Below are 27,223 nucleotides of genomic sequence, written 5' to 3'. Positions count from 1 at the left end.
AAATTAGACAAAGGTTTCTGACCATCAGAGGAGTGAAGTTCTGGAATAGCCTTCCAAGGGGAACAGTGGGGGCAAAATAGCCAACTTCTTTCAAGAATGCGTTTGATTAGTTTATGGAGGGGATGGTATGATGAGATTGCCTACTACAGCATGTACCCAATCTGCAACTACTTGTAGCAAAAATCCCCAGTGGATGGAGATGGGGCACTAGATGGGGAAGGCTCTCAGTTACTACAGAGACTGCTGTCTGGTTGGTATTGTTGACATACTCAGGGTTGAACTGATCACCATATTTGGTGTTGGGGAGGAATTCCCCACCAGGTCAGATTGGCAGAGACCCTGGGATTTTTCACCTGCCTCTGAAGCATGGGGCACGGGCCACTTGCTGATTTAAACCAGAGTAAATGGCAGAGTCTCTGTAACTTGAAGTCTTTAAATCATGATCTGAGGATTTCAGTAACTCAGCCAGAGGTTATGCGTCTATTACAGGACGGGGCATGTGAGGTTCTGTGACCTGCGGTGTGCAGGAGGTCAGACTGAATGATCACGATGGCCCCTTCTAGCCCTAAAGTCAATAAGCCAATTAGTCTTAGGCAACAGGACTTTTCCCAGATTGTATACATGTATATAAGGTTGATGAAAAAATGTCTGATATCATATACAGTATAATTTGAGAAGTAGGCACTCATAAAAGCCTGCAACCACAATAATATTTTTGATGGAATATAATAAATGTCTTTGGTATTCTTGCCTTTTTAGGAAACATATTGAGGTGATAAAGACCAGTTTTTAGCTAAACGTGGATTCCATTCTCTCCCCCTTTTATCATTTGGATAAAAGACTTGAGTATCTGAAATCATTTAATATCAGAGGCAGATATACTTCTAGCAATGGAAAAGGGTCAGGTCTCCGTGCTTTTGCTATTACTAGCATCCTTTGATTCCATTAACCACAGGTTGTTGACGACTCACAGTAGAGATCTCATGGAATGGATGGAAGTTGCTCTTCTCTGGATTCACTTCTTCACAGTGGTCCCAGAGGGATCTCACAAGACTCAGTCTTGTCATTCTTCCTATTTAATATTTCTATGAAGCCACTAAAGAGAGAATCTGAGACAGCTAAAGCTCTCATCTCATCATTATGTTCATGTTTATTATATTAACGAGTATTTATTCACTTCAAATAAACAAGAGTAGCTACATTCTAGGACTAGCCAACCTTGTTCACTCTTCGTGTGAATAATGCAGTCCCTTTAAAGCAGAGGTTTTCAAACTGTGGGGCTGCTCAGGGCTGACAGCCGGGGATCCCACTGTCAGTTGTCGGCTGGGGCTCTCGCTGTCAGCTGTCTGGCTGACAATTGCAGCAGCCATGATCATTTCTATAGCAACAGCTACCTTTCCCACCTTCTGGTTTAGTGTATCATATCCTGTCCTTACAACAAGCAGTTGTGCAGTGCTTATTCCACTTGTGAGTTTGATATTTTTTCATATTATGTGGTGAAAAAGGGATCAGTATTTATTGCCAAAAGATAGTAATGTTCTGAAATGAAAGGCAGAAGCTGAAACAGCTGATACAGTCATCATATCCACCACATTGCCAAGAACAAAAAGTCTTATGCAACTGGGGGAAAACTGATTATCCCAGCTGCAATTGACATTTGCAGGACAATGCTTGGTGACAGGAAGGCAGAGAAGTTAAAAATGATCCTGCTGTCAGACAACACGGTGAGCCGCCGAATCTCTGACATGTCAGAAAATATCAATGCACAGCTGATCTCTTGATTACAATCCATTTTATTTGCAATCCAGTTGGATGAAGCAACAGATATCTCAAAAGAAGCCAATTTAATTGCTTACATTAGGTACAGTCACAAAACATCAATATTGGACGATTTTCTGTTCTGCAAGCCAGTTAAGATGCATGCAACTGGATCTGAACATTTAACATTTTAAACGACTTCTTAACTTCTCACGAGTTGAAGTGGGAAGCTTGAGTCGGCATCGACATGGATAGAGCCCCTTTTATGACTGGAGGTAGGGCAGGCTTGAAAGCCAAAGTATTTGAAATTGCTCCACGTATATCATGGACTCATTGTACAATACACTGCGAAGCCCTTGCAACTCGAAACATGGATCAGGAACTTACTAATGTTCTGAGTTCTGCAATCAAAATCATGAACTTTATTAAGATCCAGCCCACTGAGGCACATCTCTTTGTAATCCTTTTTACAGAAATCGTAGAGGAGCACAATCCTTTTTTGTTTCACATGGAAGTCAGGTGGCGATCCAGGGGGAAAGTGCTGTAACGCATTTTTGAACTGAGAAACTAAGTTAGACTTTTTCTAGTGGATTTGAATTTCAGCAACACAGAGACACTGTGTGATCCCTGCTGGCTTGTGCTTTTGGCTTACCTTGCTGATATTTTTGACAAACTGAATTATCTAAACCTCTCATTGCAAGGAGTGGAAAGTACTATTTTTGACCTGCACAACAAGATATTGACATTCAAGAGAAAGCTAGCTCTACAGAAACCAAAGATCGAAACTGGTTTAAGCATTCCACTCCTGTTAACTGACGCTATCGACGAAACACAATCTGAACTATTGAATGTTGTGGTGCCAACCAAGAATCACTTGACTACTCTCAGAGTCAGTTTGGATAAATATTTTACCACAGGAAATGCACCCCTGAAAGACTGGATTATCGAGCCTTTTGTAGCTGAGGCAGTGACCTTGTCCCAGCTCTCAGATGACATTCAGGAGAATCTGATTGAACTTCAGAGTGATAGGATACTGGACATTTAGTTTACAAAACAGTCTTTGGGGGATTTTTGGTTGAAAGTTGGCTCAGAATATTCAGTTTTGTCGAAGTGCGTGATCAAAGCTCTTTTACCGTTTGGTTCATCTTATTTGTGTGAGATCGGATTCTCTTCGCTGGCTGTGCTAAAGACAAGTACCATTTGAGACTGGAAGTAGAGGACAACCTCAGAGTGTCAATTTAAAAAAATCTCTCCACATAACTGTCCGCAGAGAAACAGGCACATCCTTCACATTAAAGTATCTGTGTATTTGAAACTTACAGGTATAGATAATTTAATTAAAGTTGTGTTAAAGGTCTCTGTTAGGCTTATGAGCAGGCTATCAGGTGTACTCTTTGCATGTGTCTATTTTTGTGTTGGTTGGGACCTCGGGGGGGGGGGGGGGGGGGCTCAGCTCAAAAAGTTTGAAACCACTGCTGTAAAGTTTATCGTACTACACACAAGAACATTCTAATTTCTGTTAATGAGACTGGTAATAAACAGACTACACAGAAAGGGGAAAGCCATTATTGTAGCTAGTTTAGAAGCACCCATGTGATGACTATTTTTATGTCCAACTCAATATTAACTTTCAGCAGGTTTGATCTACTATCATAGATTACATTTTCCATCTGCTATTTTTTAAGGCATTTTCTTTTCTCTGCTTTCATTTTCTAAATTGCTGTGATAGGTTTACCCAGATGTGCTGAGGGACCAAAGATGTGAAGGGCAAGTGTGAGATTATTCATCATGGCAGAGTCTATATTTCTATATATCCTGAGTGATACTTCAACACACCATTCCTGAGCTCACCCATTCTTTTCATGTAAGTCCTGTTTCTATTTTGTTTCCTTCTTGTATTCCATGTGTGCTGAAAACATTCAGAATGAGAAGGGTACTACCAATTTCACACCGTTAATAGAGAGTGCTGCCTCATCACAAAGGGCACAGGTAACATTTCTCTAAGCTCCACAGGAAGAACAAACACTAGTTGTCACGAAGATTAAAAAAAAACAACAACAACAACAACAAAAACAAAAACCAGGCTTCAAATTAAGTTCCTCTCCAATGCAAAAGTTCTCTAATGCAATGTTATGGGTCAGACCATAAATTCACAAAGGTATCAAGAAAATCCAAATTATATTTCCCACACAATTCAGCCACCTTGCACATATTGGAGTAGTGTTTTGTATTACTGTACTTATGGTTAGTTTTATGAACTTACTGCACATATTTAGAATGGACCGATCTTAGTCTCTGAGGGAAATTTATCCATGAATGTCCTGACTTTTATTCATTTAAATTGTCATGTCTTTTCTTTCACTTAAACAAGAAAAAAGTGAAGTTATGAACTGTGAACGGCTTTATATTCAAATTAATATATAAACCTGGGTTTATTTGAAATAAAATCTCCAACTGAATCTGCACAGGGAGACCCCTGCAAGATCAGTGCCAAAAATGACAAATGCATTATTGTTGGGGGAATGCTACATGGAATGGATCATGTACATATAAAAAAGTTATCTAAGTTTATTTCCAGGGTGAATTCTTGAAACAGTCAACTGAAATTCTTTCCAATTCCAAACAAATACATCTGGAGCTCTGGACGGCAGTACTTGGCTAAAATTTTAAAGGAAAAACACATACCTGATATGAACTGTGGGTGAATTTCAAGAACTGGCAACTGTTATATCTAAACTTTTTCCCCCCCAAACTTATGAAATCACTTGATCTCAGAAAACTTTGCCCATGTTCCAATAATTAAAAACACACCCAATGGAATTTTACCATACTTGCCAAAAATATCACTTTTGGCATGGCACAAACTTGAGAAATTTCATCTTAAAGATACATTTGTTTGGAAAATTATACAAAAGCAGGAAATATAAGAAAACTGCCTCCTCAAATATATGTATACTGTATCCATTGCAATGTCATATTTTATGGAACAGTTAAGTGCAGAAAAACATTCCAAAGTTAAAAAATAGAGTAGAAGGAAAGGGAAGGATGCCTAGACTTCTGACATAAAAAAGAAATAAAAAGAATGCTTTTCTTTGTACATTTCTCAGCCTATGTGAAAATACTGCCATCTAGCTAGTTTATGGCAGAAAACGTCAATTTTCAGTCTTTTGCAAAAGATGACTTCTCTCACATCCCTTCCAAATTGATAATATTTTATACATTGTTAATACCCATACCAAAGATTTGTACACAATAAGATTGCTAAAATTAACTGTCATCTGTAATGACTTTCATGGGGTGACAGTTGAGCAGAAAGGGTTCCACAAAATAATGTTAGTAAAAATAGATATAGTGAAGACATTTTAAGTGTATTTAGCATTATGATCATTTCTTTTTGTTTAACCAAATCTACCCTGAGAAACAGAGCTACTTATACAGTTTCTGTTAATTAATAAAAAATAATGTTTTTCACACATACTGGATAGTGTCAACATGTTTAAAAATGAGTGTGTGATGGTCTGAAGTCAATGTGAGTTTTGCTTTTGACTTTGCCCCCTTGTGTTTGCAAAGTTTTCCAATCCTTATTTTTGAAAGTGAAAATTCCTTACATGTAAATCAACTTCTCTGAAGATTTCATTTGATAATGTTCATGCTCTTGGGTCTTGCTTGTCTATCATGAAATAGGCCATGACCCTGTAATTTTTGAGCCTTTAAGACAAGATACATGTGTGTCAGACACAGGCTACTTGCTGTTATCCGCATACTTTCTATATAAATTCCTTTTCCTCTAACTTGAGGAGCAAGACGCAAATGCGTCCTAAACCACCAAACGTAACTTTTGCCCCTAACGAATATGTGGTAGGGTGACCAAAAAGGAAGTTATAAAGCAACATTCGCTTCCCAGTCTTAGAGGAAGGTGGGAGAGCAGGAACCACTCAAATCATCTGTCCAGAGTTAGTGAATTGCAGGCAAGTATTTTTTCTAAGAATATCCAATTGACTGAATTCTTACCCTTGAAGAGTACAAAGTTTGAGGGAAGCTTTTTCCAAACAATGCATTCCCCAAATAGTAGAGAAACAAAGAGGCAGTTTCATGAAGCCAAAAGAGTTGTGAAGGCTTCCTAAACCTCTCCTGGTTTTATAATGTAGCCCTGAGCAGATTATGTTCATCATGGGCTTTGCAGCACCAATGCTTCCTTCATCAAGGAAACACTCTGTATCAGCACCTTGCCCCAAGCCAAAGAGCCTCATGCTTCAATTTTCTAGGCTGGCTCTGCATCTAGCTTCTGAAACAGGATATTTTCTTTCACAAGATCTACTGCATACATGGTGACATGGTTTCATTGTGACCTTTTAAAAATGTCTTAAAGGGCAAATCCTGTCCCCATATCTCTGCAGGCTCAGCAGACCCAACGCTGCAGAACCAATTCTACTCTCCTGCGTGGTCTTTGGGAGCAGGATTTCAATAGACCACACACAATGCACATTCCCTGTGTGCGTGGAGGGTTTAGGGCAGGATGCAGAGGCACTAAGGCTGTGGAGCCTGACAGATATGATAAGATCCTGGAGAAACCTTACTGAATTAAGAATTTTAGAAACTCGTTGTATTAAATATGCAAATGTTTATGTACTATTGAGCGACTGCATGTATTTCCATAGGGCAGGGAGACCACAGCCCTCCAAGAACTAAGAACATGGGGGCATAATTAGGCAAATTCTCTCAGGCTGTAACACCTTCAGAGAGCTAACACCACCTGGAGAGAGGCTCACACATATTGGTTCAAACTGGATTCTCAAGGAACCAACAATTGGATAAATAGCCTGAGTCAAAACTCAGGGCTTTCTTTCTGATCTAACAAATGGACAGAACCTCTGGTCTAAGGGGGAACCCAAACCTTAGGGATGGGTTGGAAGGTCTTTTGCTCACTGAGGCCCCATAAGACTTGGGAGCTAGTTCTGAGTGAAAGCGGAAATGAACTGGTGAGCATGCAGATAGGTTCTTTTATTAGTTTTTAATATGTTGTCTCTGTAATGTTTTCACCTTAAGAATAAATGCGCTTGCTTATAAAGGGCTGTGTGGTAACTTAACTGTGGTAATAACACAATTTAACATTTCTGAGAAAAGAAGTGAAGCAAGCCTGTCTAGGTAGTCTTTTGCTGGGGAGGTCACAGTATAGTCAGGGAACTGTACCGCCTGGAAATATCCCAGTCAGAAGGGGGAGAGACATGTGTCTCCACTCAAGAAAGGCATCAGCTAGGGAGCCAGAGGCCTAGAGTGGTTGTCCTTGGTGGATCACAGAGGGGAATAGAGGTGCAGTTGCCGTCAACTGTGACAGAGCCTATTCTAGGACTGTTACTAAATTTGTTCGGTTTTTTTTGAAAGTTAGTGTCACCAGATTGGATAGCCATAGTTCTCAGCATTGTCTTAAACAGTTCTGGAAGGAGGGGGTCCGTTCTGTCTCTTTGTCTGAACTGTCCACGTGTGACTCTGAAAGCACCACTACTCTACTATCTTACTATTTTTCAGGACCAGTGCAAACCTAGTCTATACCATCACCAAGATAAAACAGGAACAGAGTAGAGGAAGATTAACTAGATGAAGCAGGGACATTCCTTCCTTCTTTCCTTTTATGAGGAAGGGAGACTGATTGGGTGAATTCTTTTTTCCTTTTGGGACTGGGCTCAGTGCTTTGATATTTCCATTTGCTTCCAGGGGCCATGAGACAAAAAGAACAAAATTGGTTTAATCTGGGGATAGGAGCACCTGAGACTGCCCAAAAGGGAGCACCTTAGAGACAAGCCTGGTTCTGATCACTAGGAGAAGGGAAAACCCACAGTTGGAATGTCAGACACGAAAGGCAGGAAAAAAATACAATAAATGATGCTAATGAGGAAAAGGTTAATAAAACTACATTTTTTAAAATGCAGTCATTTAATGAAGTGGATATGAATTATTTCAGCATCGATAAGACTACCTCCATAAGATAGCTATCAAATTTAATAATGTTAGTCTTATGCAGGACCCCGTGGTTATGTACCCACACTAAAGGCCACATAAAAATTATCTTTCACTTGAAGATGTTACTTTAATCCACAAAAAGGGCTATCTTTCCTCCTATCTTCCAGCTTTTCAGTTCATCTGCCCAACATTTTTGACATATCTGGAAGTTTAACGGGTTTCCTTGAGACAGAGTGGGAAGCATCAAGAGCCCTCTCTAATTCAGCACAGCAACAAGGGTGAGAGCTACCTGCCTTGCCAAACCTTCTCTCAGAGGTAGTGCACAGAATGAACTTAAGCATTTTCTTAGGGAGCAGGGGAGGTTTACAGAGGACAGCAGCTGCCATGTGCTGCTCCTGAGCTACGCACAATAGATTCACTCATGTGGGCCTTAGCAGCTGCACAGCTGAGCAAGGGGGCTGCCACGTGATTCTTCAGTCTAACAGAATTTAGGTTTACTGAATGCCTTGTCTTGCAAGCGTCCACCTCCCCTTTTCTAAGACAGTTGTCACTGCTTGTTCCCAATCTCCTGTGTTACAAACCATGAAGGAGGGATAGGCAGCTGCCTTCCCAAACTCCTCAACTCCAAAATTGCCTGATTAAGCATGTGGCTTAATTAATTGTTTAAAAAATTATTTCCAACTAAATTCTGTGGCAACTATTTTAATTTGTTTTTTGAATTTGAATGTAATGTGACTATTTTTATTTTCACTATTATTTTAATTTTACAATTATTTCAATAAAAATGAAGGTTATTGAATAATTTCAGAATTAATACAGATGCGTAATTTCCAATTTGCCTCAGAAACTGATGCATAATTTAGGTCAGATTATGATGGTGTTGGATAATTCAGAAGCCTTGGCCTTGTTAGACATGTTGATGATCTCTTTCCAAATGTAATCTGAAAATGGATCTTTTCTCTGTTGTATATGCTTCTTAAGGCCATAAACAAAGGAAGAGAAATTATGACACAGCTTTTCTGTAATGTATATTCTATATTGTCTATTTGTTCTGTGAAGCATTTTAGAATACAATTTTGTATAAAAGATGCTACACAAAATAAAGACATATTGCATTGAAGTGAATTGATATGAGCAAGGCTATTGTCTAAGGCCTGGTCTACACTGGGGGCGGGGGTGGTCGATCTAAGATTCGCAACTTCAGCTACGAGAATAGTGTAGCTGAAGTCGACTTATTTTAGATCGATTTAGAATCACTTACTTCGCGTCCTCGCGGCGTGGGATCGTCAGACGTCGCTCCCCCGTCGACTCCGCTTCCGCCTCTAACCGTGGAGGAGTTCCGGAGTCGATGGCAGAGCGATCGGGGATCGATTTATCGCGTCTACACTAGATGCGATAAATCGATCCCCGATAGATCGATCACTACCCGCTGATCCGACGGGTAGTGTAGACATGGCCTAAAAGCATTTCGAGTTCTATAATTGATATAATAAGATTTCTAGATTGTCACTCTGTGTGTTGCCCTGAAGCCTAAAATGTCTGCTGAGTCAGCATGAAGCAATGGAAACAGCTACAAGATGGTTGAGAGCTCTTTGTGTTTAGAATATCACCAGGTTCAGCCATCATATTACAGTCCAGTTTTTAAGTTCTCAGCAATTTTTGGCTATTTTTTTTTAAATATACTTTATGAATTACACCTGTATGACAGTATAGGCTTTCACCTAGGTTTTTTTTTTATAACCATCAAGAACTGGACAGACATTCCATGGGTTCCTACTTCACTACAGTGCAGCTGGAATATTAGTTGAGATAAATTACACCAATATAGAAACATATGTAATGCAATGTTCTCAAGTAAAAACAGAAGGAAAATGATGAAATCTTGGAACTGTATATGATTTCTTTACTCTTGCTATCTCTAACATTGAAGAGAAAAAGGACCACTGTGCTGGAAGCTGTAGGAGACTAAGCAAGCAGCATTCTCTATGTGGAAATAAACTTAGGGGTTAGGTTCCATTTGAAGGCTCCTGACTAGAGCTGGGCAAAACTTGAAATTTCCATTCCACAGAAAATTCTGACATTTCAAAAAAGTTTCCCTTCCAAGTCAGAACAAAAACTAAAAATTTCCCATGAAAATTCCAAAAACTTTTTATTCTGGAAAATTCTAAACATTTCCATTTGATTTTTCCACAACAGAACAAAGCAACTAGCTGCCCTCTACACTAGGGGCAGCCCAGGGAGTCCCCCGCCACAGATCAGAGAAGCCCTTAGAACCTTGGCTCCAGCCAGGGGGCCTGGGCTTCCTCCCTGCAATTATGTGATCACATACTATTTTTTCCACAGGCCTCATTCAGTGCACAGGTTGACTGCACAAGGGGACAACTCAGCCACCAGAGCTGTCTGACTCTGCATGGTGAACAGCACAGAAGGATTTGTGTAGTCTATGCTTTGGGTCCCATTTACTCATGTTATTTTCAAAAAGAAAGCAAACAATTGGCTTGCAGATAGGGTTCATGTACGATTTTCATGCAGTATGTCATTGACACAAAATATGAACCATCAACACATGCTAATTCAATTTCTGTGCCCGACCAAGGATTTTTAAAAAACTGTCAGCTGATACTCTGTGGCTGTGACTGTCAGCTGATGTTGGCACCTATTCCTAGTGGCAATTCCAGGATTCCTGAGCAGGTCAGCAAATTTTTCCCAAGAGGAGTTCAAAATATTCACCCAGATGATTAAGCACTGCTACTACTTCCTCTTCAGAATCAAGTCTGGTATCACACTCCATCTGAGTGAAAGCACCTAGAGCCAGCAATCTCTTACTGCAGCTTCTGGGTGTTCCCAAGGACTAATGCAAAGGAGGAAGTGAAAAGCCTACGGATGAAAACAATGGTTCCCATTGATATCAAGGGGAAGAAACGCCCTAGCAATTCCCTTTTTACATTTTTAAACAAGACTCTCATTAAATTTAAGTGTTCCCTTCTTCCAACATAAATGGAAAAGGAAACCAGCGTTGCCAAATTCAGGGGAAACCAGGGTATTCTCTTGCAGGGGGACAGATGGCTGCTGTTTTGCTTGTGGAAAAAAGGGGCAAAGATGAAAAGTTTTGTATGATGATTCTGTCTTTCCAGCCAGCATGAGTTAAGTTACTCAGGTGGAGGAAGCCCCTATGGAAATCCATGTGGAAAACATTGCTACTCACTGGAATCTTTGGATGTGCCTACACTGCAGCCTGGAGCATTCTTCCCAGCACAGGTATCATAGAATCATAGAATATCAGGGTTGGAAGGGACCTCTGGAGGGCATCTAGTCCAACCCCCTGCTCAAAGCAGGACCAATCCCCAATTAAATCATCCCAGCCAGGGCTTTGTCAAGCCTGACCTTAAAAACTTCTAAGGAAGGAGATTCCACCACCTCCTTAGGCAACGCATTCCAGTGTTTCACCACCCTCCTAGTGAAAAAGTTTTTCCTAGCGCTGCTTGTCCTAGCACATTAAAAATTGCAGCATAGCTGGGATAGCATGGGCGACAGCTTGGGCTGGCCATCTGAATACAGCCGGATCCTCTGGGTATGTTCTTGGGCAGCTGGCCCAACCCACCACCTGTGCTACCCCAGCTACACTGCTATTTTCCATAAGCTTTGTCACGCAGAGCTAGCCCGTGTCTATCTACCCGGAGTAGGGAGCCTGGTCCCAACTGCAGTGTAGACATATCCTTTGTTTGTTTTATTTATCCCCCTGCCATCTGTATTTCCACTTGTTTGTGTCTCTGTTTTTGATCACCATGCTTCACAAGACTTCACTAAGCGCTTTTTAACCAGTTTCTGTTGCAGAGACTCTGATGGGCAATGTTAACTACATGATTTGAGAACCTGAAATCCAGCAAACCTACAGGATCATCAACCTACTCTTCAGGGTAGTACCATGATGTTATTCATTACCTTACCATACCTTCAAAACAAAAACGAGAAGAATAGAAAACAGCTGAATTTTAAGCACACCAGTTGCCTGTGTTTTCCAGAATAAAATGTTTTGTCTTCTATTCCCAAACATCATCCTTCAGCATTTTCCTGATTAAAATGAGTTAGCTTTCAGAAAGGGATGTACAAAAGAATACTGTGCAAAACAAAAGGATAAAGCCGTGAATATACTATCACACTGGAAAACGTAAGCACTCCAAAAACCAAGGAAGACATTTGTTTATGTTTCTTTAAGAAAGCACTGTGTATTTCAGAGGTAGTATATCTCCCCTAGAATGCTATACATCAGTGGTCACGGTAACTTATATTACCAAACTTGAATTGCTTTTAAATTGAGTTCAGTTTACTGGTAGAACACCTATAAATAATCCATTCCAAATATTTTTTAAAATTCTTAAAAAAAAACAAAAAAAAGTTGGCATGTGATTCTACTCCTCTGCTAGGCCTGTGGTGCTGGGTGGGGTGGGGGGCAACAAGATAACTATGATGAAGGCCACTGCTTCTTCCTTTTCTCTTTGTGAGCAAATCTGCCTACTACCTCTTCAGTTTCATCTTACTGCTGCTGTTACTGGTAAACACCTTTTTGCAAAATTTGGGGATGAGTATACCTTTAAGCTCTCCCTGAGCAGTGCATGACAGTGATGCACCTGGCTATCAATAAAACAGTAAAAGTGACCAATGCACAAAGGGGTGTGCAGGCTGGCACACTGGGGATTGAACTGAGGATCCCCAAAATTGAAAGCATGAATCTCTACAGATCAAGCTAAAAAGCCCAGCTTGCATATGGAGAGCTACAAGAGACTCATATCCTCAGTAGATCGGGCACAGAGGGGAAAGGTAACACACAGTTACATCAGCAAACTGAAAAAAGAAAAGAAAAAATATTACTTCCTCTAATCTCTTTCTCTTGCATCTTAGGGGTCACTCATAACAACGGTAGGTACAATATTTTCAGAAGGAAACGTAATTTTCAAGTTGGCAGTGTCCCTTAAAATCTAGAGTGGACAGAGGAATCCAACTTTCCATGTAAATATGAAGAATGCAAATGTGAGTTATTCCTTATGTTACTGGCATTTTTTAGAAAATGTTTACTTTTTCCTTTTCACGGACTTCTCTTCAGCTGACTTTGCCCACTTGTGGTTTTAGTCAGTTTTCACGAACACAATGAGCTAGTCATTTACACACACTGTATGGAGAAAAGGATATTAACATATATGAACATTTGAAAACTGCTGTAATATTTTTTCCTTTTGGCATCCAAAGTTAGTTGTAAATCTTAACAAGCAGTCCACTACTAAAATGATTCTCACTCAGCTGGGTTAATTACACAATATTAGATACAAGAAACAAACACTGCAACACAAAACATAGCTACATCATTATTTGCAATAAATGTTAACTCTAAATAAGTGCAACCTGTCCATAAACACTTGCTATAAACTATTTAAAAATAAAATTTGATGGGTAAACATGAAAAAAAAATTCTCCATGAGAATTTTTTTTAAAAAAATATCAGCACTCAGTTAGAGTTTGGGATTTGTGAAAGAAAGCTTTAAAAGGAGCAAACCTGATTGGCTGTGGCTGTTGCGGCGAAGGGGACACTTGTTGCAGGAGTTGCTGCTGCAGAGACAGTGGCGGACGTAGCGCTGTGCATCATGGGTACTTTCAGGAGGGGAACCATGGAAGCAATGAACAGGAGGGTGTAGCATTATGGTAATAGAAGTGGTATTTTGGCATGGTGAATATCAGAGCAGCAAGCCATCATGGGTTAAACCAGCAGATGGCATGCAATCACAATGCAAAGCAAGAAAGCGTGGCAGAGAAATAAAAAAGGGAAAATAGCTTATTACAAGTACAATTAAAGGAAGTTTGTCAACACAATCAGTGATTCCCAGAAAAAGCAAAATAACTTATGATTGCTGGCATTATATTTAAGAATTTGACAAATTATTTCTTCCACTGAATGCATCTGATGAAGTGAGCTGTAGCTCACGAAAGCTTATGCTCAAATCAATTTTTTAGTCTCTAAGGTGCCACAAGTCCTCCTGTTCTTTTTGCGGATACAGACTAACATGGCTGCTACTCTGAAACCTGTTTTAAATTGGGCATCTACCAAAACAGCTTATTACTTTAAGCAAGAATTGTTCAATCAGTTGATAGACTATTTTTAAGTAGCTAAAACACATTAAAACACCATTCCCTAAGGAGTGAAATCTTTCATTTTTAGTATTGGGAAGGAAAGAAATCATTTATTATTTCTGCACATATTAAAAATAATTTATTTTCATTTACCAGTATTATAGGTTAAAAGTATATTTGCAGCCTTGCTTTAAACATACATACAATTTTTATATTTTTGTTTCTGGATTTATGTTCTGTTACCTCCCCATAACTGTTGGATTTTATTTGAGTTAAATTACTATCTGCTTTGAGGCAAACATCAGTGTTATAATTATTTTCCTGATTTAAATACTAATTTGTTTGATCTAAAAGAGCAAAGCAGATTGTGAAAATTTATTTTTTGTTCAGTTTTAATTTAAGGACAAATTTATCAATATGTGCAAAATTCACTCATTTGTGTGGCTGAAACTCAAGTGAGTAGCCCCATTAAAATCAATGGGACTACTCACTTGAATAAGCATTACTCACCTGAGTAATGTCCTGCTAATTTTGCAGCCATAAAATATGTGCATTCAAATGCTTCAAATTTTAAAGTGGATTTGATTTAATTAAGAGGGAATGCGATTCAGACCTTAGATCTCAAAGTACTTTCAGTTACAAGTATTAAAATAAATGCTTCTGGGAAACTCTGATAAAACTTTTTAACACACAGCAAAAAGGAGAAATAGGCACACAACTATGAAACTTCAAAACACTGATGAAATTAGCTTGCTTTACCAATATTTTATGATTTTAGAAATACTATAAAATATAAAATATATTGAGAGAAATACAATTTTGAAAACTGAAAAGCAGATTGGAATCCATGATTTTATGCGTTTGCAGTGTGGTTGTTATAGCAGGTGATGTCACATCTAAACTGCAATTTTAACCTACAAACAAATCTAAGATCCTACAAAGTCAATCAAAAAGCCAAATGAACCTTTAAATCTAGTAATCAAGTCATGTTTAAGATTTGCAAACAACTGAAAGTACAGTATACAATATAAAAGAGATCAATAAAGAAATTTAGAACCTACCAATACTGGTAGCGGGTGTCATGCACAAAACTGACCCTGCATGTCATGCAATGATAGGTGGAAAAAGTGAATAAAGGGAAGAAACAGGTTAGCTGTTTAGAGTTAACATTCAAACTGAGATTCAAGCATAACCAAGGATAAGCAGAAGTTAGCTTAACACAATCTTAAGGTCATTCATAGTTTTTGTGTTACAAGAGTGACTTTAAATAATGTTATCCTAAAATACTATTACAGTATACCAAGACATATTTTGTACATCTGTGTGTGTATTTAAGATGGACCAGATTTCATAAACATCTTTCATATATTTTTTGCAGAAATAATGATTTTTAAAAACAATTTTTGATTGAATATTGGATTATCTCATGGCTGCTTAAATCCATTCAACAATTCAGACAGCATTATGTTAGCTACACAGATTAATGTTTATTAATTTTGCTGATACACAGCAGAGGAAAACATTTAATTCAATAGAAATTCTTATTATTCAGTGGAGATTTTGTTATCTGTGTTTAAATATAAACATACACATTTTTAACAACAAATTACTAATGTTACTTTTATTAACAAAAATGCTAAAATGGCAGCACTGGAAACTGAACCAATGCAGCGTGGCTAGTGACTGTGTAACATTCCACATGATGTCCTGCGAATGTGCCGCAAAAGTAGTCGGGGGTGGGGAGGCCTCTGTACATCTGAGTTCAGTTTTTGTGCTCATTCAACTGTTATCCTTTCTGCTAAAGCGAATGAAAATAGATACGGCTTTTTAGGATGGTGAGTACAGTGTGTAGTGGGGAGAAGGTGAACGGTAGAGAGGAAGAGAAACAAAGTGGCGTGTACACAACACATTATGTGCTGAATATGCAGTAGTAGCATAAAGTAGATTAAGTTTGCAGAACTCCTGTTTGGTGATGGTAACAACCTTTTATGTATTTATTTATTTAACAGCAAAAGTAACTATGAATGACCTTATCATGAAGAATAACCCTCATACACTTTCCGGTGATCATAACGGTTCTAATAAACAGCATCTGAAGGAAAACAATACCCTCCTTGCTTTTCAGATCACAAATAACCATTCACGAAACAACAGAAAGTGCAGATGAAGTAGTCATACTAACTTGGTGTGTGTTTTGTATTAAAAGAGAACTACAGTACAAAAAATCTAAGATAAGCAGTGTTACGAAGCCCCAAAACATTAATTAGGGAGTCATTGGTTAGGAAAGGCAGGGAAATTATATAAAATAACATATCAGTTTTCCATATATTTTATAAGCAAAACCTGGTTCTAGCTGCAACATTTCTACCAACCATGTAGGACGTATTTAAAACTGATACTAGTTCAGGAAATATTGGTTTACCATTTTAAACTGAAGAATTCATTTCATGCTTCATAGGATGTGCGATATTTATAGCCACGGCCCCACAATGGGAAGGTATAGATGTACTTAGAGCCAAGTTCCAGAACACACAGTTCCTCCTGGACTCCCTGAGAAGTGCAATAACTGTAGGAGCAACATGCACTGTCTTCTATGAAAGGGCCATTCTCCCAGCCAGTGGAAAGGGTGTGCGCCATAGCTCACGTCCTCATCCCCCACCCCCCTGTACAGATATTAGTGATGCCAGATCTTCTGAGTTCTCCTGCTTGCTATGAGAACGTCTCCCATTCTGCCCTAGCTCATGTGCCGGGTCTCCTGGAGACGAGAGGCTCTTTGCATCTTTTTTGTGCACCTGTGCTGAGACTGGATGACAATCTAGCCCCTCAACATCCTTTTACATCATGAATTTATAATAAACAAACTATCACTCAATTTTGAGCTAATTTTGTACTGCTGGTTATGATGACTCCAGGGTTAACCAAAAATGTGAATTGAAAAGAAACAGCTCGTGGAATAAAGTACCTGAGGAAAGATAAGCATTCTAAGTTTGGAAAATATCTGAGTGCTATCTTACTGAAGTATTTTCAAACTAGCTTATTTTTCAGGGTTATTTTAATGCATTTTACTCTAATTATATCCAATAGTGAAAAGCTCTGAAAGGCAGTGCCTATGAGGAAGAACAATGTACACCCCACCACAAGTTCTTATGGCTGTGATATGAAGTACATTTGCAGGGGGACTCTTGGACATTTGTAAGAACTGCATGCTCTTTCATTTCTCAAATTCCTTCAAACCTTCCCACGAATGTTAGCATATTTTCCTGCACATTTCCATTATAGTAGCAAGTTACAAAATGGTCATGGGATCTCACTGGAAATTACACAAGATTTTGGGATATTTTCAAAATTAAAATGAGTAAAACAAGTGCATAAAGTAAATGTTTAGAACATATTTTGACAAATATAGCACCAAATCCTGAGATCTTTACTAAGTTTTAACATACTTCTTATTCAGGCAAACTTCCACTGAGTTTGTATGATTTTTGTTTTTAAAAGATTATTGCAAAGCTATAAGAAATTACAGCATCTTGAATTCTTTTACTTGTTTAATTCATACTACTATTAGATGGTTAAAGACTATGATAAAAGATAAACAAATATATTCAAAAATAGAAAATATATTTGCTACAGAAAAATGTTTTAAATCAGCCTAAAAAATCATGGTTGATATACATACTAATACTGAAATTGCACGCTTTAATGCACTATACAGGGTATTTACTTTTAGATACTTCTCTTTATGAATAATATAGAGGATTTTATTGTAACTGTTCACTTCATTCATAAATCAGACATTTAAGTGGAATATTCTCCCTTCTTTCACAGTGCTGAAAGAAAGTCTCCACACCACATGTATGAGCTCAAGATGTTAGGCCTGATGGGGTTGTGGATTTTTCCAAATGACATGGTCTAGTTTTCTACAGCTCTGAACAACAATGGAATATTCATGTTACTAAAATTCCACTGTAGTTAAATCACTTATATTAAGAATTACAACACCAGCTATTAACTGCAAAAACTGGGGAGAATTTTGGATTATAAAATGTTCCATTATGAAGACAACGAAGCAAGTTTCCCACATAAAACACTTCTGTGCAGATGGGGAGTGTTTTATCCCCATAGTGCATCTGTGCAGGAATTAGCAATAATTTGGCTGCTAGCGCTGCAGTTCTAGAGGGCAAAGGGTACTGTGTAGCAGGAGTATGTCCATGGCTGCCGAACAGTAGCGGTGGAAGAACAAAATACACCCGAAGAACAGGGATAGCTATTACCAATACTTTTCACACTTCCCCTTGTATCACAGAAACATTATGCCTTCCCCATCAAGTTAATGACATTCCTCCTCCCCACCACCAAACACAGCGCTCATTGAAGGACCCAACAAGCGACCCATTTAACACGGATATAAAGTACTCTGACATATGCAAAATAAGGACAATAATAGAAAATACTAAAGCTACTTAATGACACGATGAAAGTACCTCCTGAATCCTAATATTCTGCAGAAGGAATGAAAATAGTGTATTAAAATATTTGTGCATACTTGTCATGAATGTGTAGAGAATGGATCACACAGTTAAAAGTATATTCAATGTGATAAGCACTGTCTTATGGGGAGAATGCTTGAATACGATTCTGTTTAGTGCAAATACAACGTACCTGCTGGGATAAACGCTGCATGTTGTTGCAACTGTGCATTGGCAAGAGCCTGTTGATAGTGCAAGACACTGGGACTAAAAACGGCACTGGCACCATTGCTTTTCTCCAGCGCTTGTCTCTTTGGTAAAGGGTGAAGCACGCCGGGAGGAAAGGCCTGTGGCAAAAGAGAATTTAATTAAACTGGCAGATTTTTCAAAAGATATACATATTTTCTCATATAGATGAATAAAATATTGTAATGTACTTCTTAAAAAAGCTGTTAAAGATGCCTTGCCATGCACCTTAACTCAAATAATAGCAATGTACAATGAGTGAAATTTTGTTGTTGATCGCAAAAGCATGGTACTATTAACATAAACCTGTAGCACCACAACTACTGAAAAGGAAGGCCTTTAAAGCAACAAAAGTGGCATTTCCTTTAAATTTGGGCTTAAAATATTCTAGGAAGAAAAAACCACTTGTGTTTCATTGCCAAGTATTCTTTCTTAGTTAAATATTTTTCCTATTATTAAATACAGTGAGGGATTATAGCATTTTCAATTACAAAAGCAGTTATATTTAATTTTAACTTCTACGAAAAGGTATTTTAAAATGAAATCATGTTAGGAAAAAAACTAAATTGTTTGCATTTATTGCATATGAGAATGAGATGGATAAATATAATACTGAATTTTTTCTAAATTAATAATATATGATAGTTTTCAGTTGATGTTAAAAAAAAAAGCAATACAAATTTCATTAGTTGCTTCTCTGAAAAGCTACATGCAAAGCAAAAGGTGAAAGGTCAAAGTACCAGGTCTACAGTTGCTTCGAGAGGCCGCTTCATTGCTTTGGCAGTCGACTGAGTCTTTTAATAACAGGCAGCGAGCACATGATGGCAGTGGGCCAATGGGATTCAAGCGAATTAACATACAGGTAAACAGCAAGCAGAGGTGCATCATGGGAACGGCATTGCATTGTGGATAGGTGAGAAGGAAAAAAATATTCTGAATGCAGTATACAACATACAAAACACTAGGCATGCACAACAACAAAAATGTTTTCTAAAGAAATGAATATTACACCTTGAATTAGTACTGAAGCAATAATGCATCTACTATACCTTAGTTAAAAGCATATAAGAGAGTAAAATATAGATGTTTGAAATTTAGGAAAGTTAATTAAAACAGCAGCTTGCAGACACCATTAAGCATACTATAATACTTCACAGAAACACATTGGTTTTTAGGATTTTCTTACAAGAATTTCTGGTAAGTTAGTTATTTCAAGTTAAAAAGCATAAAATAAATTTTCAACACTAACATTTAAAATATAAAGCACTAATGAGAGTTTTAATGCTTTAATAGAATTACTCACGTGTATGTTTGCTGGATCAGGGCCTTAGTTAATGAAATGTACATTTCAATAGACTTTGAAGTCAAAATATAAACAGTTTTCCTATTTCCAATATATAACAAATTCATGTTATGTCTAATCACTAATTTATCAGTTTAATATTTTTTACTATAGCTGGGACAGTAACTTGGATTATCCTTTTTAATTTACCATATTACACTGAGAAAAAGCCCAACATTTTAAAACAAATATTTTCTCAGCTGTCATTCAGGAAAATCTTTACTAACTTTAGGAATCGGTGATAGAAAACAATACTATTTGTCAAGAGCATGTAATGTATAATTAGAACAGGAATTATGGTGCTAATATAGCATCATTTAAAAATATTTAAATGTAAAACAATGCTTAACATGAGCATAAATTTTATTACCTATATTTGCATTAAGAGATAAAAGATGAGGGCTAATTTGACTACATTCCAGCAGAAAAATTTAGTTGATGTTTTTCATCTATAACTCTTTTTAAATGGGAATTTTAAAAGAGTTTAATGAAAACATATGGAAAGGAGGGTTTCCTCATGAATCAGAAATCTGGTGTTTACACTCACAATAGGTAGCTCCTCAAAGTCCATAGGAGAAATGAATATTCAGACTGTTTCTATCCTTAGCTTCAGATATAGAAAAGTAGAACAATAATTAAAAAGGGAGGACAAGGTACTGAGAGCACCATGTCTAAGACAACTTAGGGTCACAGAACTTAGGCCAATGACAACATGAACATTTTGCAGGATAGCCCTTGCTTCACTAATCCTTAAAACATCTTTCAAAATCCATGTTTCTGTCTCTCCAATTATCACCTTGTATCTTTCCTTATATCTTTGCATCCAAAGTCCTTAAGCATGTCCTCTATTCCTGATGTCTTGACAACTTCTCCTCTAGCTTCTTCCTAGATTCTAAACCCTCCACTCTATGAGATCTGCTCTATCAAGGTCATTAATGATCAGGAAAGGAGGGTCCAGGGGTCAGAGCACTAGCCTGGGCTGTGGGAGACCCAGATTCAATTTCTGATCTACCACAAACTTCCTTTGTGACCTTGGGCAAGTCACTTAGGGCTCATCCACATGCTGCGGCAGTCCTCACCAGTGGGATGTAAGGTCTAGTCTGCACTAGCATGTCATGCACTAACTGGCCTGTGTGGAGCCTGCTGGTGGGCACTAAATGTTCCCTAGTGCGTGTTAATGTAGTACCATTTGAAACAGGACTGTGTTAACACACACCAAAACACTTTTAGCACGCACAAATAGTGTCCACCCTGACCGGTTAGTGCACAACACACTGGTGCAGACTAGAATTTACACCGCACTGGTGAGGACTAACACACGATGCAAATGAACCCTTAATCTTCTGTGCCTCACTTCCCCAACTGTAAAATAGAGATAATAGCACTTCCTTACTCACAGCACGGTTGTGAGGATAAATATGTTGACAAGTTTGTGAGGCACTCAGATACTATAGTAATGGGGACCGTATACGTACAATAGTAAGATAGATAGGCCAGATCTAAGGGTTTTCTGTTTATTTTCCTCCACCTTGACCTGCTATCTTTGAAAAAGCTGATCACTCCCTCCTCTCTCCCTTCTGTAAAATATCTAACAATGCTCATCCATCTTTGCACAGTATTCTGAGATCACTAGGGACAAAAAACTATATGAGTTTGAAATATTATGGCTGGATTCAATTATGGAAGGTGATGAACGGTGTCAACTCTCTAACTAAACTAACTAAATGGGCGTTGAAGGTGCTCAACCCATTACTATTATCATCCAAAACACAGATCTCATCCACTCTCACAACTTCCCCTATTATCTCTATATTTATGACTCCAGAATCTGCACTCCTTATCCTCTTCCCTCAGTTTAGACTTAGATCCACACAGTAAGCCAAAAGGGACCATTGTGATAATCTAGTCTGGGGTTCTGTATACACAGGGCATAGGACTTCTCTGAATTAATTCCTTTTGAACTAGAGAATACATTTTAGGAAAACATCGAATTTTGATTTAAAAATTGCCATTGATGGAGAATTTGCCCCAACTCTTGGTAAATTGTTCCAATGGTTAATTACCCTCACTGTTAAAAATTATCACCTTATTTCTAGTTTGAATTTGTCTAGCATCAACTTCCACTTGTTATATCTTAGGGTATGTCCACACTAAAAATTAGGTTGATTTTGTAGAAGTCGATTTTTAGAAATCGATTTTATACAGTCAATTGTGTATATCCCCACTAAGCGCATTAAGTCGGCGGAGTGCTTCCTTAATACCGTGGCTAGCATTGACTTACGGAGTGGTGCACTGTGGGTAGCTATCCCACAGTTCCTGCAGTCTCCACTGCCCATTGAAATTCTGGGTTAAGCTCCCATACCACAGCAAGCATGGAGCCCGCTCAGCTCACCGCTGCTGTTGTGAGTATTGTAAACACCTCGCGCATTATCCTGGAGTATATGTAGAACCGGTTGAAGAGACGCCAGCACGAGGACGATTGTGATGAGAACATGGACACAGACATTCCTGAAAGCTCAGGCTGTGGCAATTGGGACATCATGGTAGAAGTGGGGCTGGTTGATACAGTGGAACGCCGATTCTGGTCCTGGCAAACAAGCACAGACTGGTGGGACCGCATAGTGTTGCAGGTATGGGATGAGTCACAGTAGCTGCAAAACTTTCACATGCGTAAGGCCACTTCCCTGGAACCTTGTGAGTTGCTTTCCCCTGCCCTGAAGCACAGGAATACCAAGATGAGAGCTGCCCTGACAGTTGAGAAGCGAGTGGTGATAGCCCCGTGGAAACTTGCAACACCTGACTGCTACCGGTCAGTCGGAAATCAATTTGGAGTGGGCTAGTCTACTGTGGGGACTGCTGTGATCCAAGTAGCCAATGCAATCACTGACATTCTGTTATCAAGGGTAGTGACTCTGCGAAATGTGCAGGTCATAGCGGATGGCTTTGCTGCAATGCGGTTCCCTAACTGTGGTGGGGCGATAGATGGAACACATATCCCTATCTTGGCACCTGATCACCTTGCCAACCAGTACATAAACCGCAAGGGGTACTTCTCAATGGTGCTGCAAGCACTGGTGGATCACAAGGGACGTTTTCACTGACATCAACGTGGGATGGCCAGGAAAGGTGCATGACGATCGCATCTTTAGGAACTCCAGGCTGTTCGAGCAGTTGCAAGAAGGGACTTACTTCTCAGACCAGAAAATTACCATTGGGGATGTTGAAATGCCAATAGTTATCCTTGGGGACTCCGCCTAGCCCTTGATCCCATGGCTCATGAAGCCGTACACAGGCAACCTGGACAGTAGTAAGGAGCAGTTCAACTATAGGCTGAGCAAGTGCGCAATGGTGGTAGAATGTGCCTTTGGACGTTTGAAAGCCTGCAGGCACTGTTTGATGACTAGGTTAGACCTCAGCGCAACCAACATTCCCCTTGTTATTGCTGCTTGCTGTGTGCTCCATAATATCTGTGAGAGTAAGGGGGAGACATTTATGGCGAGGTGGGAGGTTGAGGCAAATCGCCTGTCGGCTGATTTTGAGCAGCCAGACACCAGGGTGATTAGAAGAGCACAGCGAGGCGCGCTGCACATCAGAGAGGCTTTGAAAATCAGTTTCATAACTGGCCAGGCTACAGTGTGACAGTTGTGTGTGTTTCTCCAAGATTTCGTGTGTGAAAATACCTGTTCACACAGGTATGTGGATCCAAATGCTGGAAGCATTGCAAACACAATTTTCTTCAAACAGTTAAATTTCACTGGCAGGGACATCCAGTACAGGCTACAGTGTGACAGTTGTGTGTGTTTCTCCTTGATGCAAACCCGCCCCCTTTGTTGATTTTAATCTCTGTAAGACAACCACCCTCCCCCCTTCAATAACAGCTGGCAAAGGAAATAAAGTAACTGTTGTTTTGAAACCATGCATTCTTTCTTTATTAATTAAAAAAAAAAGTGAGATAACTGACAAGGTAGCCCGGGTGGGGGAAGGAGGGAAGGAGGGCGGGACAGGGGAAGGAGGGAAGGACAAGGCCATATTGCTTATTGTAGCCACACTACAAATCAAAACTGTTTGAATGACAGCTTTCTGTTGCTTGGGCCAACCTCTGGAGTGGAGTGGCTGGGTGCCTGGAGCCTCCCCACTGTGCGTTTTTGGACGTCTGGGTGAGGAGGATATGGAACCTGGGGAGGAGGGCAGGCAGTTATACAATGGATGCAGCAGGGGTCTGTGCTCTTGTTGGCTTTCCCGCAGCTCCAACAGACGCTTCATCATGTCCGTTTGCTCCCCCATTAGCCTCAGCATCGCCTCCTGCCTCTGATCTTTGTGCTCACTTAATGCTTTCCTGGCCTCTGCCAATGAATGCCTCCATGCATTAAGCTGTGCCCTATCAGTGTGGGAGGACTGCATGAGCTCGGAAATCTTGTCATTGCGCGTGTGTTTTTTTCTCCTTCTAATCTGCGATAACCTCAGGGACGGAGATGATAGGGGGAGCATAGAAACATTTGCACCTGGGGGGAGATAAAAAGAGAGAGTAAAATTTAAGATGATACATTTCTGAGAACAAAAGGGAGAATCTTTCAGAGTGAATCAAGCAATTCACAGCAGACAGCACATGTGCTTTAGGTACAAGGTCGCATTTTGCCTTTTTATATTGAGCGCCTGCCAGTATGGTGACACATCACACATGGCTGGGCAACAGAATTTGGTTTCCAGGCAGCCATGGTAAGCCTTTTGGTATGCAGGGTTGCCTTCCTCCGCCTTCATAACATGTGGGAATGGTTTCAAAATGCAGAGCCATCCTTTCCCATAGCAAGCAATGCCTGTTGGGTTTCACATTTAAAAGGAGGGGCTGCGGTTTTCGGGGGGAAGTGCAGCACACACCTCTCCCTACCCCACTGCATGGCTAGTCTCCGGGATGATCCCTTTTCGCCAAGCACAAGCAACCCAGCGTGAACGGGGTCCTTTTACTGTTCCCTTACAAAAATTCCCCATTCCAACCAAGTGACCATGAATGATATCACTCTCCTTAGGCTAACACAGAAAGTTATAGCCCGAATGTTGCTTGAATGCGACCAAAACCCAGGACCATTTGCTGCCATGCTTTGTGCTGCAATGATTCCAGACTACTTGCTACTGGATTGGCGTGGTAAAGTGTCCTACCATGGAGGATGAAATAAGGCAACCCTCCCCAGAAACCTTCTGCAAAGGCTTACAGAGTACCTCCAGGAGAGCTTCATGGAGATGTCCCTGGAGGATTCCTGCTCCATCCCCAGACACATTAACAGACTTTTCCAGTAGCTGTACTGGCCGCAAATGCTTCCCAATTCTTCAGGGCAAATCAAACACTATTACTTTTAAACCCTGTACTGTAGTTACAAATGTGCACTCACCAGAGGTGCCTTCTCCAGTTTCAGGGTCCGGGAACCCGCCTTGGGAGGGTATTGGCTCCAGGATGAAGAAAAGGTCCTGGCTGCCAGGGAGAACGGATTCTCCGCTTGCCTGCTGTGCATTCTCCTCCTCCTCCTCTTCCTCATTCACAAAATTCTCCTCCCTGTTGCGTGAGACTCCCCCCTTGCAGGTGTCCACAGACAGTGGTAGGGTCACCCCCTTTAATGCCATGCGGCTGATCAGAGAAGTGGCATGTATAGGGCTCTGACCCGGAGTGACCATTTGCCTCCTTTGTCTTTTGGTAGGCTTGCCTGAGCTCCTTAACTTTCACGTGACACTGCTGTGTGTCCCTATTGTAGCCTCTCTCCACCATGCCCTGTGCAATTTTGGCATATATATTAGCATTTCTTCTTTTTGATCGGAGTTCGGCCTGCACAGATTCTTCTCCCCATACAGCAATCAGATCCAGTGTCTCCCTTTTGGTTCATGCTGGAGCTTGTTTGTGATTCTGGGGGGACTGCATGGTCACGTGAGCTCGCCACGCTGACCAAACAGGAAATGAAATTCAAAATTTTCTAGGGCTTTTCCTGTGTACCTGGCTAGTGCATCAGAGTTGAAAGTGCGGTCCAGAGCGATCACATTGGAGCACTCTGGAATAGTTCCCGGAGGCCAATACCGTCAAATTGCCCCAAATTCGACCCAGCAAGGTCGATTTCAGTGCTACTCCCCTTGCCGGGGAGGAGTACAGAAGTCGATTTTAACAGCCCTTTAGGTCGACGGAATGGGGTTGGTTGTGTAGATGCATTCATTTTAAAATCTACCTAATGCGGCTAAATTCGACCTAACCCTGTAGTGTAAACCAGGGCTTAGTGTGCTAGATCAGTGGTCTCCAAAGTGGGGTGCGTGCACCCCCTGGGGTGCGCCAGAGAATCCCAGGGGGTGTGTGGCTGGAGGAGTGCCGCTGGACGGCACTCTGCCGTTTTTTTTCTTTGGCGGCAGCTCTGCACGCCTGCAGCAGGACTTCCCCTCCGGCGGGACGCCTGCGACAGGTCTTCCCTCCTCCTTTCTTCGGCTGCACTGTGGGGGTGCGCGATCCAAAAACTTCGGAGACCACTGTGCTAGACTGAAGAGCCCTCTACTATCAAATTTCTGTACCCAATTTAAGTACTTATAGACTGATCAAATCACCCCTCAACCTTCTTTGTTAAACCAAATAGATTGAGGTCCCTGAGTCTTTCACCATAAGGCCGTTCTTTTAATCCTTTAATTGTTCTTGTGGCTCTCTAAACCTCCAATTATCTCCAACTATCAACATTGTTTTTGAATTGTGGACACCAAAACTGGACATAATATTCTAACAGCAGACGCACCAGTGCCCAATACCAAGGTAACACAACCAAGGATTGCAACAGCCATTTTGGCCACAGTGTCACACTGGAAGCTCACACTGAGCTGATTCACAACTTTGCATTGGTCTTGCATACATCTCAACCTGTTTGCTCCATTGCAAACTCCCTTCTTTGAATCCTTTTGCAGGCTTTTCCCTTGCCTTCCAGATCAAGTCAAGCTACTAGTGCTCAATTTCAAGGTTCTATAGTAGCAATGTCTCTACCTATAAGGCAGCTCTTGTTTCCTCCTTGTCTCTCCTGCCCGCCATGCCTTTCGCTTGACTGTCCACTTCTTCCTCATAGCTTCACAACCTTCTTCCCTTTCACCCCTACGCTTGAAGCCTTGTTCACCAAAGAACCTCCCTCTCACCAATCAAACCCCTCTATAAAACTATTTCTTCCACCAGCCCTATCCATGATAACCAACCATTGGAGAGGAACAAAAGGAGAGAGGTGGGAGAAAGAAAACAAATAAAATTAACTAGCCGCAGGAAGTCTCTATATTTTATCTACCACATATACTTTATGTATACTATTATGAGGTGTGTTTAAGGTATGGTGAA

General features: G+C 40.1%; 1 protein-coding gene across 8 annotated transcripts in view; it reads right to left on the bottom strand.

Annotated features, from left to right (window-relative positions):
* Nucleotides 1-27,223, bottom strand: part of MBNL2 (muscleblind like splicing regulator 2) — a 175,766-nt gene that overhangs the window by 11,042 nt on the left and 137,501 nt on the right. Inside the window, exons 9-13 of one of the 8 annotated variants that reach the window (XM_077812736.1) lie at nt 19,289-19,342; nt 18,496-18,649; nt 14,898-14,933; nt 13,265-13,359; nt 1,776-4,416 (exon numbers count right to left, since the gene is read on the bottom strand). In XM_077812736.1, coding sequence (XP_077668862.1) covers nt 4,327-4,416; nt 13,265-13,359; nt 14,898-14,933; nt 18,496-18,649; nt 19,289-19,342 — 429 coding nt within the window. In that variant the 3' untranslated portion in view covers nt 1,776-4,326. Of the gene's footprint in view, nt 1-1,775; nt 4,417-13,264; nt 13,360-14,897; nt 14,934-18,495; nt 18,650-19,288; nt 19,343-26,687; nt 27,070-27,223 lie in introns of those variants that run through there. The other 7 variants (XM_077812762.1, XM_077812745.1, XM_077812753.1 and 4 more) reach the window with 7 other exon arrangements.

The sequence above is a fragment of the Eretmochelys imbricata genome, chromosome 1 (genome assembly GCF_965152235.1).
Source record: "Eretmochelys imbricata isolate rEreImb1 chromosome 1, rEreImb1.hap1, whole genome shotgun sequence".
Lineage (NCBI taxonomy): Eukaryota > Metazoa > Chordata > Testudines > Cheloniidae > Eretmochelys > Eretmochelys imbricata.
Note: the sequence above shows the minus strand (reverse complement) of the source record. Positions and strands in the feature narration are given on the sequence as shown.